At 34.0% G+C, this 23,020-nt stretch overlaps 1 protein-coding gene across 1 annotated transcript in view; it reads left to right on the forward strand.

Annotated features, from left to right (window-relative positions):
• Positions 1-23,020, forward strand: part of ASCC3 (activating signal cointegrator 1 complex subunit 3) — a 311,675-nt gene that overhangs the window by 219,445 nt on the left and 69,210 nt on the right. The window contains exons 30-35 of the mRNA XM_019643638.1: positions 10,333-10,470; positions 10,552-10,672; positions 11,645-11,777; positions 14,593-14,718; positions 22,483-22,594; positions 22,789-22,923. Of these exons, the coding sequence (XP_019499183.1) occupies positions 10,333-10,470; positions 10,552-10,672; positions 11,645-11,777; positions 14,593-14,718; positions 22,483-22,594; positions 22,789-22,923 (765 nt within the window). The remainder of the gene's footprint in view (positions 1-10,332; positions 10,471-10,551; positions 10,673-11,644; positions 11,778-14,592; positions 14,719-22,482; positions 22,595-22,788; positions 22,924-23,020) is intronic.

Genomic DNA, 23,020 nt, shown 5'->3' on the forward strand with positions numbered 1-23,020 from the left:
TTGACATAAGAAATATCACATGGGGCCTGAGTAGGTTGAAGTAGGGATAGTATGGCAGGAATATGTACACACAAAATGTTCATGCATTAACTTGCATGATATTCTTCCATCTAGTCCTTTTATTTCTACTAATGATGGACTGCTGCTAGACATACCTAAATATATACCTAGGCAGATCAGATAACATCCAGTTTGTGATCAGCAGCTTCAGTTGCAAAGTTACCTTATATCACATAGGCAGGCATTCTTTCTTTCCCCCCTCCAAAATATCCATAAAATAATAATCTTCTAACTTAAATCAATATATACCTCTTACCAGGATTTGTAAAGTATTCATTTATTTAACATTTATTGAATGTCTGCAATTCACCAAGCATTGTGTTAGCCAACTGATCCCAATTCTCAAGGAGCTTAAGTGAAGAAGATACAAATTTTAAAATATGTGTATGATTCAACAAATAAATTAATATCAGACTATGAAAATTGATGTGAAAGAAACCAATAAGAAGTGAGATAGAAATAGAGTTTGGGAGGCATTTTGAAACAGAATGACGGTCAGAGAAGACTTCTAAGAGAAGACCTTTTAAGCTGAAAACCAAAGTATAAGAACAAGCTAGCTACAACATCAGAGAAGATAACAGCGTTTCAGGCGAGGGGAACAGCGTATTAAAGGACTTGAGAAGAACACTGTAACTGGAGCAGAAGAAGCTAAGAGGAGAGGTGCACAAGTTACGTTAGAAATAGGCAGAAGCCAGTTCATTCAAGATCTTAGACCCGTGGTTAAAGAGCTTGGATTTTAATTCTCAGTACTACAGGAAGAGAGTCATGGATTAATTTATTAAACAGACATTTATTGAGCTCCCTCTGTTAGGTAAAGTTCCTGCCCTTATGTAACTAACATTCTAATTATGATAGATAATAAACAACTATGTTCACTTGTGATCATTCATGTGGAAAGAAATCAGCAGGGATATGGGAGTAGGGAGTGCTGAGAGTGGTGTAGAACGTTGTACATTAATGTAAGCAGAGAAGCCTTCTCTGATGAGGTACCTTTGAACAGAAAACTGAAGGAAGCAAAGTAGCAAGCCAAGCAGATTTCTTAGGGAGGAGCGTTCCAGGGCATTAAAAGGTTGTAGGCTAGACAAATTACGTACTCCAATTTACATTTTAAGATCACTTTTCCTGTTTTGTGGAAAATGGCTTCAAGTGGATATAAGTATGAAATTAATGATGGTGGTGACCTAGGGGCCACCAGGGGTGGTGACAGTGGGAATGAAAATATGTTTGGGGCTAGATTCAGTACTGCTTTCTGACAGATAAGGAGTGGAGGTTGAGGGGGAGGAAAGAATCAAGGATGGTTCCTCGGTTATTAACTTGAAACATCTGAGTAAATAATGATGTCATTTATTAAAATTGGGGAGGGCTGAGAACATAGAATGAAAAGGAAGGAGGCAGATTTGAGCTAAAACTAAAAAAAGTTATATTTTGGACAGGTGAATTTATATGTCCAAGATTTTCAAGTGAAGATTTCAAGGCTATTAGATGCGGGAAGTCTGTACACCCCATAGAGGATATGAGATTAGCATATGAATTTGGGAGCATCATTATGGACACTGTCTTTATACTCAGGTGAGCACATGAGACCCTGAGACAGGGTGTAGAGAATCAGAGGGCAGGCCTGGAGGCACTTTCTCATTGTGAGCTCAGGTTGAAAATGAGGAGCTGGCAGAGGGCACTGAGAAAGTGGTGCCAGTGAGGAGAGAGCTCTAAAACACTGTAGAAGAGGTTTCAGGAAGGAAGGAGTGCTTGACTACATCAAATGTTAATCGAGTTGAGTGATGTGAGAGCAGAGAAACGCGTGGGATTTGGCACTTGGATGTCCTGGAAGAACTTGGCAAGCAAAGTCGGTGACATGTTGTAAACAGAAGCCAGTTTGGAATGAGTTGAGGAGTAAATGGGCAAGAGGGAAAAGAAATGGAAACAAATAGGATATACAACTCCTTCTAGAATCCTTGCTATGTAATTTAATTAATGTTAAAATTGAGCACCTAACAAGTATGGTCTGTTGGTTTCTGCCAGATATTCTGCAATCTGGTCCCACATGGAGGGATGAACGGTGCTAAGATCTGGATCATTGCCAACCAGCACTAACAGATAAAAGAGCAGAAGGAACACCCTTTCTTCTGAGTGGCTTTACTGATTCAAAGCTCAGAATACTGCCCTTATGTCATCACTCACACCTTGGGTGAGATGCCATATCTGGGGTGGAAAAAAGCAGAACCCTACCCTGCCTGAATAGCAGACTTTATTCTTTAGTCTTGCTGACATTCTCCCCCTCAGCTCCTCTGTGTATCTTACCAGTTAGCAGTAGGGTTACCCCTTTTTTCCTTCCATACTATTAAATAAGGTCCAGGTAGCTAAAAGAAGAACAGTCAAAGAGAACTAGCTATTCTGGGTTGTTTGTTTCTTTGTTTGTGTTTGTCTTTACAAGTGGGAATGAATTAGAATTCTGCAAGGCTTTTTGCCCTAAAGACCCTGGACCAAATTATTTAAGTTGTGTCCTAAAGTCTAGAGTACCGCCAGAAGATACAGGGAAAGGGTCTGGGGTCATGCTTTATGACTGGAGCATGACATGGAAGGAATACAGATGGAGGTAATATGAAAATCAGAGGAGTATGAATATGAGAGTTCCTTATAACAACAGTATAGTCAAACCTGGTTAATTCAAATTAATTTAGAAGACTCGTGTACATTATAGCAGTCCCTCCTTATCTGTGATTTCGCTTTCTGAGGTTTCAGTTACCTATAGTAACCACAGTCCAAAAATATTGCGTGGAAAATTCTATAAATAAACAATTCATAAGTTTTAAATTGTGTGCTGTTCTGAGTAACGTGATGAAATCTTTGGCTGTCGTGCCCTTGGTCCGGTGTATCAGCGCCGTATTTGTGCCCCACCTGTTAGGTCAGCTGTCACAGCATCACAGTGCTTGAGTTCCAGTCACCCTTGCTTTACTTAACAATGGCCCCAAAGCTCAAGAGCGGTGATGCTGGCAGTTCACACATGCCAAAGAGACACTGTGAAGTGCTTCCTGAAAAAAGATGAAATATCGCCATTTGCAACAATGTGGATGGGTCTGGAGAGTGTCATGCTAAGTGAAATAAGTAAGATGGGAAAAGGGTAAAGTGCTTCCTTGAAGTGAAAGGAAAGCATATGTAGGAAAAACATAGTATACATGTGGTTTGGTACTATTCACAGTTTCAAGCATCCACTGGGGGTCTTGAGATGTATCGCCTATGGATAGGGAGGCCTACTGTACACTGAACATTACTAAAGAAATATGCTAATTAATAATTTACACAATGCTTCAAAATGAATTTATGAAAAACTTTGTAACATAGGTGCACAAGGGGAGTACGTTCATGAAAAGTGAGATTGGTGTTATTTTCACATGTTTAACAGTGAAGGGATTTTTAGATGCTTGAAAAGTTTATCATCTTAAGCTAAATGTAACTCATCCAACCTCAGTATAAGTAAAGCCTGCATAGATTTACAAATGAACTATAGTCTAGCTTTACTCAAAATCATCCCAAGTTCAGATTTGATGGAGTTTCTACTAATGATATTTTGTATTAGTTTTCTTTAATTCATTTGCTTTTTCATTCAACATTTATATACATATATATTGACCTCTTCCTATAGGTAAGAAGTTAATACAGCCTGGAAGATGAACTTTGAAAATGCTGAATATCAGAAATTAATTTGAGTTTAATGCAGGTTAACTACATTTTCAACTCAGAGGATCTGGGTTTTATTTTGTTTTGTTTATCAAACTAAAATAGATTTGGCTTGTGATACAGAAGTCCCACCCCGAGTGCTTTCTATTTTGATCATGCCTGAGACCTCTTAATGACTGACCAGTAAAGAAGCTATTAGGCCAAGAATATTAAGTGTCAAATAGACATTATCTACAGATTTGCTCTATTTGAACTCAGTTGGGCCTCATGGAATATTTGTGTAATTAAGAGCAGCTACAAGACAGGAGGCCATTCATCTTTATTTTGCTTTTGTTGATAATCATGCATGTCCTCTTTTTTTTTTATTGTTAGTTTCAGGTGTACAGAACAATGCAATAGTTACCCTTTTCACCCTCACAAAGTAACAACCCCCCTTCCCCCATCTACTGCCCTCCCACCCCCAATATCATGCTTATCTATTACAATTCCATTGATTCCATTCCCACTCTCTACTCCATGTCCCATGACTATATGTATATATAAAATAGTTGACATACAATATTATTCAGCATCAGCTTCAGAAATACAGTGCGGTGGTCAGGCCTCTACACCAACTATGAAGTCGTCTCCTCAACAGGACATGAGTCCATCTGGCCCCCTAAGAAATATTTACAACATTATTGATTATATTCCTCAGACTGTCTTGTTCTATCCCTGAGGCCATATTGCAATTACCAATTTGTATTGTCTCATCCCTTCCCCTCTCCTTCATCCCCACCCCCTCCCAACTAACAACCCTCAGTTCTTCCTCTGTGTCTCTGCATGTCCTCTTAAAGAAAGAGCCAAAGCTCTTATTATGTTTAGTAATAATTGATATATTTAGAGTACTACATACTTGACTAAAGGTTTATGTTATCTCATTGAATCATGAATTCTGGGAAGGTTTTTCTTATTGTCCCAATTTTATTGCTGCAGAAAACTGAAACTTTAGAAGAGTTAAGTGGTTTACCCAATAGCACAAAGCAAGTAAGTGGAGCTTGGGAACGCCAAACCAGGGTGGCTGACTCAGCCAGTGTTCTTTTACTCTGTCCACGGTAAACAGAATCATGGTCAACATAACATACTGAGTAGAGAAGATGTTCAAGTCAAAGTGGGGGTGTGCGCAACTTGACAGGGATGGAAATACAATAAAGATCAAGACAGTAGCTAAAATATCAAACACAAGCAGCCAAAAAGAACTGTGCCATTCTCAGTTCTGAGAGGTGATATTTTCGTTTATAAAAGAAGATAATTTTAGATATATTTTCATTTTGAGGTACAGGAGTGGAGACAACTCAACTAATAAAGAATAGATTTGCAAATCCTCTGCATAGAGTTCCCAGCTGTGTGAGTGTAGTACATCACTCATTTCTTCAAATCTTGCCTGTGTTTTGCCTACCACCTGAAGCAGTGAGGCACAGCCTTTTGTGATGTCCTTGCTTGAAGTAGTTAATTGAGTAGCCCTCTCATTCATGTGGTGATAAGAGGGCAGCATTGTGGTTGCAAGCTTGGACTGGAGTTAGGCTTCCTGGCTTTAATACTGACTGCCCATTGCAAGCTACATGACCTTGGTAGGGTGTTTAACCTCTGAACCTCATCCTTTCATCTCTAACAGAATAATAACAATAATCCTGTCCTCACAGGATTATTATGAGGACTAAATGCATTAATACACTTAATGTACTTAGAAAAGGCCTGGAACAGAACTAAATGTTCAATAAATGTTAACTGTTATTACATTGAATAATACATTATAAACGGGTTCTTCTTGCTGAAACTTCTGGTAAAATTTTATCATATTTTTGTAACCTTTTGCTTGTGAACCTTCACAGATTTAACTCATATTAATATAAGATTTGTTCCCTTAAAATGATGCTACTTTAGAAAATTAATTCTATAATGTCCCTTTCATCAGCTTTCTCTGCATTTTAAAAGCTTTTCAATATATGGAAATTCTCTCCAAGCATGTTCTAGAACCCAAACTCTCCAAAATATGGAAATAAGCATAAACTGTATATCAAAAATAAATATGAAGCACTTCACTGGGATTTCCTGCAAATAGCATAGTGAATTAAATTAGAAATATTAATAAAGAAAAATCTTTTAATATCTCAACTTATAGCACAGTTTTGATAGTACTGTTATAAGAATCAGGCCAATCTAAAACGCAAACATTGAAAATAGCACTGTGTGTATTTAGCAGGCATATCAGAGATGGTTTAGATTTCATTTATATACTTAATTTACATATAGGGTCATCGGAAAAGTCATGATGCATTTTTGCATTGAAAAACATGGAAAAATACATCATGAGTTTCCCGACGACCCAATATAATTGTATATTTATGTTGAATTATTTTGAGCTATGGCTGTCTTGGATTTCAAAGGGGGCAGCAAGAGAATATGTTCTAAGGAGTATTGGTAAAGTTTGGAAATTTACTATATTTGTTTCTTTCCTCTTAATAGATCAATAGAATGTTCTAAAGCGTTTCTTTCATTTTAGTTTTTTCCCCTTCGGTCCATGGGGTTTATCATACAGAAGTGCATTTTAAGAAATTAACACTTAGTAATTATGAGGAAACATTTTAACTTCATTGAAACCAGATGAGATATATTTAATTATTTTTGTAAAAAAAGAAAGTTCATAACTTTTATTATTCTTCTGTATGGTGCATCTTTTATTGAGCGCTTTAGACAATTGATAAGCATTATTCAGTGGCATATGGTCTGAGTCTGACGTGCTTTGAAAAGAGTACAGAGTTCTGATAATGAGGATTCTGTGAAAATGGGAAAACCAGCACAACAGATATGCTTTGAGAAAGTATGGGTTTTTAGCATCTTGAAACAATATATCACACTCAAAGGGACAGAATTGGGCTGCACAATCTGTTAGCTCATTCTTGTCCAATCTGGTCTCCTCCTTTCTTTTGGAGCCAGCATTGTCATCAACTCACTGAATTATATTCTGACTGGAATGTATTTCAGGCACAGAGTAATGTATCTACTTAAATGGAATCCTATCTTCCTACAAAAGCTTTTTGAGTATAATAAATTTAAAATATAAAAAAATTCTATTAAGTTAAAGTAATTGGTTCAACAGTTTACATATGTGCCTTCTCCCCCACCACCCTAAAAAAAGACCACTACTTAGAGGAACATAGATCTGTTTTTTCTTTTATTTATAATATTGAATATTTTCTTTTTGCTTTAACATGTAGTCAGATGTATTTCAAAGACTAACTTATTGGAAAGATACCTGTGCATCACAGCAAATGTTAGTTGAACAGAAATGAACTGTGGAATTAAACTTATAATATCAAAGTGCTTTAATTACCATGATTATTTTTTTTAATTCCCTTTCAGCCTTTCTTAATAAGAATTCAACCTTAGGATCCTAAGGCATCCATTGTATGTAATAAATGAACTTTTCTCCTAACTATCTAATGATACTACCTATCCTTGGAAAAATTAAGAAGATGGTAATTCAGATCTTTTTGTGGGGCTTTATACTCTCATGGAACCAGGGTTAAGAAAGGCTACTCTATAGTATTCAAAATCACTGAGTCTTAATTGTAATATATTGGGTTGTGTAAATACATTGGATGTTACGTTAGAGCTATATTACTTTATGTAAAGGATTAAATGTGATAGTTTTGTAAAGCAATAAGCACGATGCCCGGTACATAAAAAGTACTCAATAAATAATACCTATTATCATGTTTTAAACTTTTCATTATCCTGAGCTCCTGAAAATTATGCTTGTATTATGATGTTTTGCTCAAGATGAAAATTTAATCAAAAATTATATTTTCAAATTTAAACAGGCTGTCCTAATAATAGTATGTTATGCTTAATGATTAACATTATTATAAATTTTCTTTTTTATGATGTTCAAGTAATTCAGAATTCATCCACAGTAACCACGTAATAAATGAAGTTGTTTTTTGTGATTGTCCTCATGAGGATTTTAGGTCTTTGCCAGTTCAGATAGACAAATAGTTCTTTTTATGCATTGATTTATGTGAAAGTGGGGGGAATGGGAATGAGACACTGCTAGCCTTCCCGATGTGAAAGGACAGGATAGTAATGCTTCGCCAAACCTCTTGCCATGGGACGCTTTAGCTTTCCTGTGGTAAATGTTACGTTACTTTTTGAAGGTGGTTGGCATTGCCATGGAATACTGTAAATTATATTATTCAAGTAATAAAAATACACTGTTTAAGCTGTGGAACTGAAAAATCATTGAAACTAATTGTCAGAGCAAGAATATCAGTGAATTAGTTTTTGATAGTATAAATTGAAGATATATTATGCAGTGAACTATTGAACAAAAAATAGATAATAGGCTGTCATCTGAGAATGGCTAACATGTAATTTACGAGACAAGACAAGCTCTTTTCTTTATAGCATGCATTTGTGGTAAGCTTACTAATTCTGTGCTAATTTTAAAGGTAAAGTGGATTTATGTTAATACATTTCCATATTCTTACTTAAAAGTTTATAAAGTAAGTAATGCAGGAATATCAGGTGACTGTACTGTGATTATAAAACAGAATGAACTGTTTCTACATTGCATTCAGTTCAGGGAAAGTGGGTAAATAACATTTCTGATGTGTATGTCATTAAAATATTACCTAGCCTATACAGTGCTTTTTATACATTAATAATTATTATAAAGCCACACTTCATCTTCCTATTGTTTGGATTTTTGGTATAAAATGACTGTTCCCACATAAAAAATGTAGAAAATGTTTTACCATTGGAGGGAAAAATGAGTAAGAATGAAAACAGTTGGAATGCTTCATTATATGGATATGCTTGTCTTACGCATTTTTACTGTAGCAGCAGCTAAACTTTCTCTAGATAGTTTGTGAGCTACTTAACTGGTTAATGCACAGTCAAGAGAGTAAGTGTATTGCAAGTATACTTTTGTATATTAGAGGTGATTAATAGTAAAAGGAAAAAAGGAAATGAAATCTGAAGACAACGTCCATTTTTAATATTTCTCAGTCCTCGGGCATACAATAATTATACATGAACTTACTTCCAAGTTCCTCTTCCACTGTGTTGTTCACTCTTGGACTCTGGTAGGGAAGCTACAGACATAACTAAAATGCGTCTTTTTAAAACATGCTCATGTACTTTCAAACCACTTGATCCCTGTATTACTCTCCTCAAGGAGGTGCCCAGAAAGGACTTCCCCATGTGGCATCTTGTGTCAGTGTCATCCTCTGCTTTAAGGCCCGATAGAGTTCTGCTCTTAAATGGAAAGAGAGTGGACTTTCTGTTTAGTTCTTTACAGGGAGTAAGTTTTGTAAGAAAATAAATTTGCTGCGTGTTGTCATAAAATCTGTGTTGCATTAAGTATTTTCCAGAATGGAAAGTGATAGAATATTCAGAAAGTATAAAATATGAGTTTCAGAAACCATTTAGTCATGAAAATTTAGTGAGTTAAACTGAGGCTGTATATTAAATCTGTTTTAAAATTCAAAAACTGGAATATATAAGAATTCTGAATGTAATAACATTAGCATTTAAAGTAAGTGAGGTAAGGAATTATTTAACCACAATTGCTAAAATAATTGATTAACTATTTAGGAAAAATAAACTTAGATATCTACCATACTTTCTATTACAAAATAAATTACAAGTTAATTATTTAAATGTAAAATATAAAACTATTACAGAAGTTGAACTAGTAGGTGAATATGTATTTGATCTCAAAATGAGAAAAAGTTTTCTAAGCAGTGAAACATATGGGATCAATTTAAAATTTTAAGTCTGTAAAGAAAAAAATAAATTAAATGAAGGACAAAGAAAAAAACTGAATGAAAGCATTATAGCACATGATGGACAAGGAGTTAATACCCTTAATGCATAAGACCTATCACAAGCCAATAAGAAAAAACTCTATCACATCCACCTAAAAAATAAAAAGATGATTTACAAAGCAACACAGCCAGTAAATATGAAAAATATTTAACTGCACTATTGATCAAAGAAGTGAGAAGTAAACAAAAGTAACACTGGTTTGATTTTTTTAAATGATGAAACTGAGGCTCAAAGAGATTATCTGGCTGGCTTGGGTCACAAAGACAGTGAGAAAACCTGAATTTGAACAATTCCTGTCTGTGTGATGGGATTAAGACTGATTTCTTTTCCATTACTTTTTGTTCATATTTTCTAAAGTTTTAGCACTAAGTCAAAAAGATAGGTTTTTCTATATCAAAATATAAACAGAGACATTGAAACATTTTGGGCAACACTGCATCCCTTTAATAGTTGTTACTCATTAAGGGGATATTCCACTTACCCACAGGTTTTTTTCCTTGATGCATAAAAATAAGAGGGGTAACATTTAAACTTTAATTTATTTAGAATAGATATTCTCACTAAGTAAATATTCTTTTCAATTAATTTAATCATAACTGTAGATGGGGCATATATGTTTATGCTCGTAGTGTCATAAGCAAAAAGCAAAATTATTCAAATACAGTCCTAATATGAAAATTTTGAAGCTAATGCACCTACATCTTATAATTGTGCTTTTCTTTGCAGATGGAGAACATCATTGGAACACTAAGAGATTCCAACCTGAAGCTCACACTAGCTTTCGGAATAGGAATGCATCATGCGGGACTACATGAAAGGGACAGGAAAACAGTAGAAGAACTCTTTGTAAACTGTAAAGTGCAGGTATTTTTTTTCCATGAGCAGATATTTAAATGTAATTTAAAAGTTATGTTTCAGTTAGATATATTATCTTTTATTTTTTAGGTTCTTATTGCTACAAGTACGTTAGCCTGGGGTGTGAACTTCCCAGCTCATTTGGTAATTATTAAGGGAACAGAATATTATGATGGGAAAACAAGACGTTATGTGGATTTTCCCATTACAGGTAAATGTTTTTTTAATTTACAGATACTTTAAGCTTCTGTTTGTGCCTTAATTATTTTTTAAAGGCTTAATAATTTAAACTTACATGAATTAAATTTTAGAACATTGATCACATTTAAGATACGATGAGAAAATTGTAAGTTTTTATTTTCTAATGCAAATATTATTCAAAGTATTGGCTGTTTTATTTGCTTTTACTTACCCAGTCTTACATTTACTCAATTTGTCAATAAACATCAAAAGCATAACTAATGGTTTCAAATACATAAATAAATAAAAGTACTGGTTAGTAACAGATACTTAATAAATTACTCTTAAGCATTGTAATATTTAATTTTAAATCTATTTCACTGGAAATGATGCTTCCCTGGGACTTCTAGAACCAAAGCACTTGTTGCTACAATCTGGGCATGGACAGTCTATTGACATATTTTAAAACTTGATAAAAGCATTTCCAGTGGGTTCTGAAGTGAGAAATATACTCAATGTGTATTTCCACTCAATGAATACATGTAAATGCTGTATTTTTTCTAAGTCATTACTTACTTCAGAGATACCTGCAGTATAAAAGAAAAGAAATTTATACCATAGGTGGAAGGCGAGTGAGGCCTAAATGGACCCATTTTTCATGGGGAAAAATGATTAAATGACTGTGCTAAAAAGATTTTTCTATATGTGTGTTATTTTGTCTTTTTAAATTAAAATAGTAATACCTCTTAAACAGCATTTAACCAAAGGAAACTTTTTCTTACTTTTATAAACAGAGAGAACTTTTTGGGGACTCAGTTTTCTATCATAGTGATTTGATTAATCATGTGGGAACTCAATAGTAGGAACAGAGATACAGCATCCAAGTTCTTGAGATACTGTTTCCTTTGTTATTTTATTGTATTGTACAAACATGCCATAATCAATAAATATACCCTGTGTCCTGTGCCACATTTCAGAATACCTCTTGTTCTGCTTTTTATAGATGTACTCCAGATGATGGGGCGTGCTGGGCGGCCTCAGTTTGATGACCAAGGCAAAGCTGTCATTCTGGTTCATGACATAAAGAAAGACTTTTATAAAAAATTTCTTTACGAACCTTTCCCAGTGGAATCAAGGTAATTTTTGCTATAAATTATTTTAAATGAATTCATGTCATAGCAAGTTGATATTTTTTTGTGGTTACATTTTATTAGATAAAAATATATCTAATGAGCAAAACTAGTTCAAAAGAATTATTTGAAGTGAAACTGAATATAATTATCTCTATAAGACGACATTCAATTATAATTTTCGTTTTTAAAACTTCTTAAAGGAAGCAGTGTAAGTGCAGTGTTCAGTCACATTGATTCTGGAGCCAGACAACCGGAGTTCATATCTGAGCTCCACCGTTTGCTTGATACTGAGCAAATTATTTGATTCCTCAGTGCCTTAGGGCACCTGTGTGTAAAATGGAGATAATAGCTTTCCTAGCTATCTCCTAGGGATACTGGTAATAACCAAATGTATAGTTCTTAGAACACTATAACATAGTAAGCATTTAATAAAATATTAGTTTGGTGTGCATCTTTGTGGTACAGTTAATAAATAAATATCCAAAATAAAAGGACTTGTAGTGAATAATTTAGACTGGTGGCCTGTTTCAGAATTATCAAATGCTTCTTTGTGGGCCCAGTAACTACTACCCCTTTGACACAGTCTTGCCTCATTTTCTCAGTTGAAAATAACCTTTTCTCCTTCAGATTTACACATTTTTCATTTCTAACATTTATCACTTGCTACCTTTTATCAGTCTTTTTGAATATACTACATCTCCTTTACTATATTCTAACTAAGAGAGACAAAACATGTTTTTAAGTTATACCACAAATAGTTATTGAAGTTTTTTATTGTTATTAATGCTACTAATGTTCATTTCTTGAAATTTGGAAAATATGAAAACATCAAATATTGTGGAATATAGCTAACACTGTGCTTAGAGAAAATTTATGAGTGTAAGTGTATATATTTAAAAAGAATGAAAAATCAATTTTTAGTATCTATTGCAAGAATTTTGAAAAAAAATTAGCAACTTGAACTCAAAGAAAGTAGAAGAAAGATAAGAACAAGAATTAATGAACTGAAACAAACATACATTAGAAAAAAATCAGCAAAGCCAAAACTTAGTTCTTTGAAAAGAAAAATGAATTGATAAACCTTTAAGTCTGATCAAGGAAACAAAGAGAGAAGTAACAAAATAATATCAGGAATCAAAAGACATTAAAAAGAAAATAAGATATTATGAAAAACTTTATGCAAATAATTTTTTAAATTTGAATCAAATGATAAATTTTTTTTAAAAACTTACTAAAACTGACACAAAAAGAAATAGAATACCTAAATAGTCTCTTATCAGTCAAAGCAATTGAATCTTCAATTTGAAGTCTCTTCACAAAGATATCTTATGACCCAGATGCTTCATTAGTGAATTCTTCATAGCATTTAAGGAAGAAATAATATCAGTCTTACAGGAACTCTTTCTAACAGTAGAAAAGATAGGAATATTTGCCAACTTGTTTTATGACACCAGAATAACCTTGGTACTAAAACCTGACAAGTTTAAGTTAAATTTACAAGAAAAGAATGTAACAAACCTGTATCTCTCATGAATATAGATGTAGAAATCCTTAAAAAAATTAGCCACTCAAACCCAGCAGTGTAAAAAAAGATAATATATTACAACTAACTATAGTTTATTCTGTAAATACAAAGATGATTTATTACTTGAAAATAAGTGAATGTAATTTACTGTATTAGCAGGAAAAAATTAGAAAAATTATGATTACCTCATAGATGTAAAAAAAGCATTTGGTAAAATTTCACACCCATTCATAATAAAAGCTCTTATAGCAAACAGGAATGTAAAGGAATGTCCTTAAACTGGTAAAAAATTATCTATAAAAAAAGTTTACATCAGTAAAAATTTAACTAAAAATTTTAAATTTCTACCTTGATAAGACTGTTAATGTTTTATCTATTACAGTGTGTTCTATAGTTTATAAATTAACTTCACTATTAGTGAACATTTAGAGAGTTTCCAATTTTTTCCTCTTGCATACAATGTTGCAGTGAAGTATTTTGCTTCCCTATCCTAACATATAAATGTTTCTCTAGCAGGTGAGAATGGGAAAGTGACATTGCTATTCATTGTGATTGTTCAAATAGATATTGCCAAATTGCCTTCCAAATGACTATATGGATTTATGCTCAGCCAGTGATAAATTGAGAGTAATATAACAACTTTTTTTCATTTATTTTATTATGGGTACTTTCTCATTTTCTTAAAACATCCTTTGCTAAAATTATTTTTAATACCTGCATTTTGTTACCTATATCATCATTTACATAACCTTTTGTTGTACATTGCTTCCCTATTTTGTTTTTTACATAAGAAACTAAAATGAACATTTTGTTATGCCAGTCTTTCAACACATCTGATCATCTTTGTATACTTTACAACACCTAGTACAATTATTTCGTATATAACTAGGAAGTTAATATTCAAGGAATAAATGAAGGGAATATCTTTGCTCTGTCATAACTCTAACCCCAGTCTTGCCAAATCTCCTTACATCGTTTCAACATTATTCCACACTTACTGCCATACCCCATAAGAATACTCTTCCCTGTTCTCCAAGGTATATCTTCTGTGGTTCTGATCTTAACTTTGGCTCTCATCTTGCCCGCCTATAAGTTCCTAGCTCTATTCCTGTTAGCCTATGCTTATTTCCATCTAGGGATTCCTTTCCCCCAAAATTATATACAAAATATGCAAAGTATACAAAACACATTATTTATGTATCTTGGAACATAACATCTGAGTCTTGACTATGTGAGATAAAGTGTGCTTCATTAACATCCATGTATGTTTCCCATGTCTTGCTCACTACACAGTTTATTAGGAGTGCTCTCTGACCATTTAAATGCAGAGATTGCCGGTGGTACAATAACATCTAAGCAAGATGCAATGGACTATATCACTTGGACTTACTTTTTCCGACGTCTTATCATGAACCCCAGGTAAGCGCAGGGCAACTGTTTATTACTTTTTTCTTTTTTTTTTTTTTTAAGCTGAGCCATCCTGCCACCTGTTGGTAGCTCAGCGGCTGCTCAACTCGGGCCAGGACTCGAACCGCTGTTGCTCAGCTCAAACTCTTGAGCGAGCTCTTAACCAACTGAGCCACTCGGCCGGCCCTGCAACTGTTTATTTCTGTTTTGCACTGAAAGAAAATATGTTTGAAAGTAATACCGGTAATCTCTAAATTCAGATACACAGCACAAAAGTCAGAACTTTGGATATTCTAGACGTATGAAGTTTCCCAGAGAATCAGATGATGTCTCAGATGTGATCATAATATATGATCACAATATATTATGATATATTAGAAAATGAATAATCGTGTGTATTTATTTTAGCTTATTTTAGTTAATTTCGGATACTCTTGAGGAGTTTGCTGTATTGTTAGGGAGACAGGACAGCTGAAGTCTTTAAGGAATGTGCTGAACCACAGGTGGTGACTGACTGTGGTGCATTTGGCTCCTTAAAATAGTAAGGTGTAAGCATTTAAAAGTTAAATCTATAGTCCTTAGTTTATTTACTGAGTGCCTACTATGTGCTGGGCACTGTTCTAGGCATTTTGAAGATACATGAGTAAACTAAACACAAAATTTTCTGCTTTCATGGCCCCATGTTCTTTTAGTAGAGACAGTAAATTTTAAAGTATGTTAGAAGGTAATGAGTGCTTTGAAAAGAAAACAGAAAAGAACAAGGTAAGGAAGACTCGGGGAACCAGAAGGTAGAGTGGGTGCGGGGAATCAGAGTGGGCCTAGTTAAAGGTGCTAACGAGGGAAATGGGGAGTTGTTCGGCAAACTTTCAGTTATAAGTTCTGGGGTTATAATATTCAGCATGGTGACTATCATTAATAATACTGTATTGTTTTTAAATTAAAAAATGTTCTGAGATTTGAACAAAAATATGAAAAAAGTGCAAAGGTTGACCACGTGAATATCTAGGGAATATTTTAGGCCAAGAGACCAGGAGAAGCTCTAAGGCAGGCGTGTCTGGTGTACTCAAGGCACAGCAAGGAGGGCGTGGAGCTGAGGTGGATGGAGTGCAGGGCAGTGAGGAGCAGGAGAGGAGCTTAGCGGGACTCACTGGGAGTACAGGGCACGTGCAACCTGAGGGACCGCGGTCAGGACTTTGACCTTCATTCTGGGTGAAATGAGAACCAATGTAGGGATTTTGAGTAGAGGACTGACAGGATCTATTCATATGATGAGACAGGCCAATAATAATTTAATGTTATAAATTAAACTTCCCTGTTGAAAGACAGAAATTCTTAGACTCATTTTTCTAAATCCAGCTAAACATGATTTATAAGCAACATGTTAAATCAAAATGATATAGACAAGTGGAAAATTAAGAAATGAAAGAAGATATGAAGGACAATAACAAAGAGAAAGCAAGAGCTGTAGGATTAAAATCAGACAAAACGAAATTCAAGACAAAAAAGATTAAAAAGGACAAAAAATGGTTTATCTTGATAACAAGAACAATCACTAAAAAGTTACAGTTGTTTACAAGTTTTTAGGTAACTAAAAACAGAGTCAAAACATATAAAGCAAAAATCAGTAAAAATCCAAGACGTTAACTAAGTTACAGTTATGTTGAGAGATGATATCTGTTTATATTCTCATGTGTTATATATATATGCAAATATACACATATATGCATAGAAAGATACATATTTATATGTATAAATATATGTAAATACACATACTTATATACATTAGTTTGTTCAAATATATAAAAACACATGTACTGGTGCATCATGAAATATAATATATTCTAAATTGAGTTCTGGATTCAATTTGTATGTTCAGTTTTACTCTGTTTTCCCTTGAGAAAGCTTTTAAATATTTCTGGGGGAAAAAAATGTTGTGGTAGTTTCAGCTGTCCCTGTAACCACTTTCATTATTTCTGTCATTATTACTGCTGCATAATCCGAACATAAAAAAACATGGTGCTGTAACAAATGACTTCCCAGTACTGACAGTTATAGCAGCAGCATTTCAATACTGATGAAAAATTTCCCAGCGAGATCTCTGGCTAGGTTTACATAAACCAAACAGGAAATGGCTGCCGCTATTCACATTAAATCCAAACTGTTTGGTGTAACTTTATCTATGTTTTACATTACAATAAAATCTCTTATATTCTCGATTGGTGAAATTTCATCCTTATTAGGTTGGAAAAAGATAACTTGAGGTTTCATATGTGATACTTTTATTTCTCCTTTGATAAGATCTTTTAAAGATACTTTTTTTAAAGTTTCACTTTTTGATTGTTTAAATTTAATGAACTTTGTAAATTTTTATGATAGGGAGAGGTTTGTCATGACTTTTTCCCAATGGACTGCTAATAGAAGTTAGCTTGTCTAGCCCATGTGCTAGATGCAGTCAGTATCAAACTGCCTTTGACTTTCACACCTCTCAGGGGACTAGTAATTGTTGTGTTCAAACAGCCTGTAATTGTGATCCCGCTGGCTTTCTCAGTACGCTTCTGGCTATTAGAATCATTAAACAACTCAGCACCTGTTAACAGCATTGTAAATATTCAACCCTGCTTGTGTGCAGGTTGAGTCCAATATAGAGAAATCTTACAGAGCTCAGCCTCATAAATTAGAGCTTCTGACAAGTCAATTATTGTGAAACTGGGTTTCTCTGTGAAATAAATGAAATAGCATGCTGACAAAAAGGTAGGCTGTCTGTTTATGGCAAAGAGAAGATAATGATTTGATGATTCTATGCAGTGAGCATGAAAATACATTGTATCCTTTGTCTGTAATTAAACAGTTGTGTAATATTTCTGTTTAAATAATCAGTAAATTATAAATTTTGTACCGTGGAGACTGCAACATGAAAACAAACCTTTTTACTTAGCTGTTGCATGCTTTTTCAAGTAAGTACAGTGATTATTGAAATAATGATATGTAATGTTTTAAGCTAAATGCTTGTAATCATTTAGGCTAGAAATTGTACGATGACTGAAAAGCTTATGTGATCGACGCGAAGGCCAATAATGCTATTAATAAAGATCATATAAATATAAACTTCATCCTTTATTCACAGAAAAGTGTCAGAATTTATTACCTCTCAAATTTCTGTTGCCTAAAATATAATTCACATTTATTTTTATTATTCAACAGTGTCATGTAAATTGTATGTCTAATTTAGATGCAGTAATAATATCTTACTTTTATAAGTATTTGAAAATTTTTTAAGTAACTTGGAATCTCAGTCGAAATATTAACAAAGAATAATTGGTATAAATCAGTGATGTTACATCATTAACAAAAATAGATGCATTTTGGTATTCGTGTTTGCTGCATAGGAGACAAATATTTTAATGATTGAGATTTTACTATTCTTGAATATAATATTTTAACTAGCATGCCTTATATTTAAAAGCTGTCACTTTTTAAAAATAAATAAACAAAAGTTATCGCACCATAATAACTGACAAAAACAATTTTAGGGATTTTTAAATTCTAGGTTAGCCCCAGATATTGTAAGTATAAAAGTGTTGATACTGAATAAATTTTATGTCAGTTCAGTTACTTAAATTGAGTTTTGTATTTCTTGTCTTATGTAAGTCAATAATAATATTGGTCAGTACATTAGAAAAGAACTATATTAGGAAGAAATATCAGTGGAAGGTTTTTAAGATATTCTGCTAAAATGTCTGTTAATTTTTAGCAAGTTAGATTATGAATAATATTTTAATGTAGTCATCAAATAATTTGGTATAGTCTCTGAGACATGATTTTAGTTAATTTTTTTGCAATTTAAATGTTTAAGAACTATTTACGCTGATTGTACTTTATCTGGATAAAAGCCACAAATTAGTCTAAAAATTTTCCCAAAAGATTTAAATAAACAAACATTAGAAGGAATATTAGCCCATTAAAATATATCTTGTAAATACATAAAACAGTGAATAAAATAAATATAAAAAAGAACCTACAATTTTTGCAGGAAAGTTTTTATTATTAATGGTTTTAAATGTTATTTGTAAGTACTATATCAAATTTATTTATGAAGGCATAAAATGGTAAAGTTGGCATTCCAGTTATGTTTATAAAGGTGGCTTGTGGTAATCAGTAGCAACGTCCATGAGATTTTTTTGTTTTCAAGTGGCCTGATAAATTTATGGATAAAAATAGAATTTTTAGCTTTGTGTTTTTTATGGTAATATTATTTTCATAATGTCTTCCTTCTGTAATTTTAATTGCATAAAGAGTAGCTTAATTCTTGCTCTATAAATGGTGTTATTTATTCAGTGTCCTAGGCACATTTTCACTAGTTTTTCCCATTTAGAAATAACTTTATCAATAGTATATTTATCCAAACACCTGAAAAATGTGTTGGAAAATGTATAGGCTTATCAAGACAAATGAATATGAAATACACAGGGGATACGTTCCAAGAACCCCAGAGGATGCCTGAAACCACAGATAGTACCAAAGCACACATACTATGTTTATTCCTATATATACACACCTATAATAAAGTTTAATTTATGAATTAGGCACAGTAAGAGATTAACAACAACTAAAAATCAGACAGTTATAACAGTATACTGTAATAAAAGTTACATGAATGTGGTCACTCATTTCAGGGGATTTCTTGCTAAAGTCTTTGTACAGGCTCAGTGCTTTCTGGCGCAACACATTGACATCAATTGGAACTCATTTTCATATCTGCCACCCACATATTTAATGCCTTTTTTACCTTAACTAAGCACTTATCACATACTGTGGCTCTAATTTTTGCAATTGCAACAGCAAAACTAGCACATATTTCTTTTTTCTTCTTCACAATTTTAAGGATGCCAAATTTCTGCTTATCATAGGTCTTAGCAACCTCAGCATATGATTTTTGTTCCTAATTAAATCAGGAACTTTCACCTTTTCACTTAAAGGCAGTACTTTATAGCTTCTCTTTGGAATATCTGAATTGTCAGTATCACTACTCCTGTGCTTAGGGGCCATTATTAAGTAAAATTAGTGTTACATGAACAAAAGCACTGCGAGACCACGATGGTCCATCTGATAACCAAGATGGCTATGAAGTGACTAATGGGTGGGTAGTGTATACAGCATGGATAATGAGATGATTCACATCTCAGTGGGACTTAGTGGGAAGGTGCGAGATTTCATCACACTACTTAGAATGGCACACAATTTAAAACTTCTAAATTGTTTATTCCTGGAATTTTCTATCTAATATTATTGGACGCCTATCGACCATGGGTGACTGAAACCTCAGAAAGCAAAACCATTGATACACAGGGCCTACTGTATAAAGACTTACATTGCAGAAAGTTTGGCTGATAAATTTCATTTGTTGGGAAAAAATGAAAGACAAAATATATTGTTAATACAGTTGGCCCTTGAACAACGTGGGGGTGAGGGGTACAAGCCTCGTTCAGTCGAAAATCCACGTATAACTTTTGGCTGCCCCAAAGCTTAACTACTAATAGCCTACTGTTGACCAGAAGCCTTACCTGTAACATAAACAGCCGGTTAATGCATAGTTTGTTTGTTACATGTATTATATACTGTATTCTTACAATAAAGTAAGCTAGAGAAAATAAAATGTGGGTTTTTTGTGGGGTTTTTTTAAAGATTTTTATTGGTGATTTGGGGAAAGGGGAACAGACAAGTTGCTGTCCTTTTGTTCTTCAGTCTAGTTGTGGAGGACGTGGCTTCACTGGCCCAAGTTGGCACCATCATTGCGCTCTTCCCAGGCGAGGCAGATCAGTCACCGGCTTCTGGACAGCCGCTCATTGCGGCTGCTTGCCGCTCACGCTGGCTGCTGGCTACACACGGTAGCCCATGGTAACCCACTGCCACAGGGGCTGCAGCCTACGCCGTCGCCGGTGACTCACGGCAGCCCAGCTCCAGGTTGAGCCGTTGTTCAGCACCTTAGCTGCAGAGAGCAGTGTCACTGGCCCTCATATGTGGGATCCGAACCGGGGCTCTGGCGTCCCAAGCCAGCTCTCAACCATCGTGCCAGTCGGCTGGCCCAGAAAATGTTTTTTAAAATCATAAGGAAGAGAAAATACATTTACAGTATTTATTGAAAAAAAAAATCCACATGTAAGTGGACCCATGCCATTCAAAGCCATGTTGTTCAAGGGTCAACTATAATTTGGGATAGTTTTAGGGGTCTGTCTCTTTTATGGGGCTTTGAATGTCCAGAATTTTTATTTTCATCTCTAAAGCAGAATACATTATTCTAATTAAATACTTCTTCTTAGTCATTTTTCAGGATAAAAGAAATATTTTCTGTTGGCTTCTAATGCTGGTTTTTCCCTTTGACATATCCCTAGTTAGATAAAAGTTTGTACATTTTATTTAAATTAATGACAGCACTGGTTTCAATAGTTATTTATCTGTTGTTCACTGGTAAATATTGCTTTATTTTGGTCTATGTCACGAACTTTTCCAGGAAAGTCAATAATTTCTCTACATACAAAATTAAATATAACATTCTTTTTTATGAAAATTAAAATCTTCAGGATATAATTATGATTTACAGTTATTTTCCCAAATAAATAGCCTGTTATTATTCCTTACTTAGTGGAGACTCTCATATTTGGTTATACCTAGCCATTTGTGCTAACTTCTCTTTGTAATAAAAATATATCCTGCCATGATTTAAGACCTGCTTTGTATTTTAAAATAATTTTTATAGTATACTAACCCCAAATCTTGCCCTTTGAAAAAAGAAAAAAATTACTATACTTGACAGACTGTGGTTTCCTTTAGGCCTCTGCCATTTGAGATTACAGCACTTTCTTCCCAAGCTGTGCATGTCCCCTTCCTGGTCCTGTACAGATGGAAAACCTTGGTGCTGGGGTTTCAGTGATGAGTCTCTTGTCTAAGGCCACTTTCCACTCCTGTTCCTTGATTTGGATGGAGGTAGGGCATCCAAACTCTCCATACTGACTAGGGTACAGAGTTAACCCAGCAGGAAATAGAGGTCTGACGTGCCTGTGGGGGCAATCCCTCACCTTTTGGATCTATTCCCAGACATAGATTTCTAGTGATTTTTGAGATTTGCCAAGAACCTCTCGGAGTAACAGAGAGGAGCCTTCAGGTGAATTGCATGTCGTTAGGCTTTTACTTGGAGAATATACCGAGCTGAACCTCTGTGTTTTCTCTGTCTAGGAGCTTACTTAGACTGCTGTATTGTTAGCCTGATGACGTCCCTTCCAGTCTTTAGGGTGACATTTGTTCCTTAAGCATTATGGGAACAGTAATTGATGAAATTTCCCCAAAGAGCTCATCTACCATCCAAATCAATAGTTCTTTCAGTTTTCTAATGTAATTGAGAATGGGTGTTTACATGTAAAAGAGAATTATATATTTATATACATATATATGTTCCTCACCTTTTCTAATCTAGTGCATAAGTTCAGTTTGCTGTAGATGTGTAAATTGAAGTAATGTCAGTTTTAACACTCCAAAGTTAGTATCTTTTTAATGTGCTGCTGAATTTGATCTACTTACCTTACATATTTTAATGTATTGTCATCAGTGTCAACAAATTTTACTATGGGGATTTGATCTATAAAATAGAAATGGTATTCACAATTGCTTTATTTCTTTGAATTGCTGTAAATGTAATTGTTTTTTGAAATTCCAAAAAGAATGATGTGAAATTGAAGCAATGATTTTAATAGAAGATATCTTGAAACCTTGCTTATTTTCTAGCTACTACAGTTTGAGTGATGTGAGCCATGATTCTGTGAACAAGTTTTTGTCGTATCTAATTGAGAAGTCCCTGGTTGAATTGGAACATTCCTACTGTATTGAAATTGGAGAGGTATGACTTAGTCACATACATTTCAATTGAAAAGATTGCCCAGCATTTTAAGAGTAGAGCTTTGGCTTCTAATGATAACCAAAAAGTTTAACAGAGTTGTTGCAATAATAACTTCAATATGAACTATTAATTTTCTAACTGCATGCACTTTTATTGTACTTTTTTTTATGTCATTTTACCTTTTTTTGAAATAGGATAATCGGAGCATTGAACCTCTGACATATGGCCGAATTGCCTCTTATTACTATTTGAAGCACCAAACAGTTAAAATGTTCAAGGAGCGTTTGAAGCCTGAATGCAGCTCGGAGGAATTGCTTTCAATTCTGAGTGTGAGTTTCATTACATTATTACATTGTTTTTTTATATAAAGAGATAATACATTATATATTCCATACTTTCTCTTTTAATTTGGGTCTTAATTGTTGC

This window comes from Hipposideros armiger, unplaced genomic scaffold, assembly GCF_001890085.2.
Source record: "Hipposideros armiger isolate ML-2016 unplaced genomic scaffold, ASM189008v1 scaffold_81, whole genome shotgun sequence".
NCBI lineage: Eukaryota > Metazoa > Chordata > Mammalia > Chiroptera > Hipposideridae > Hipposideros > Hipposideros armiger.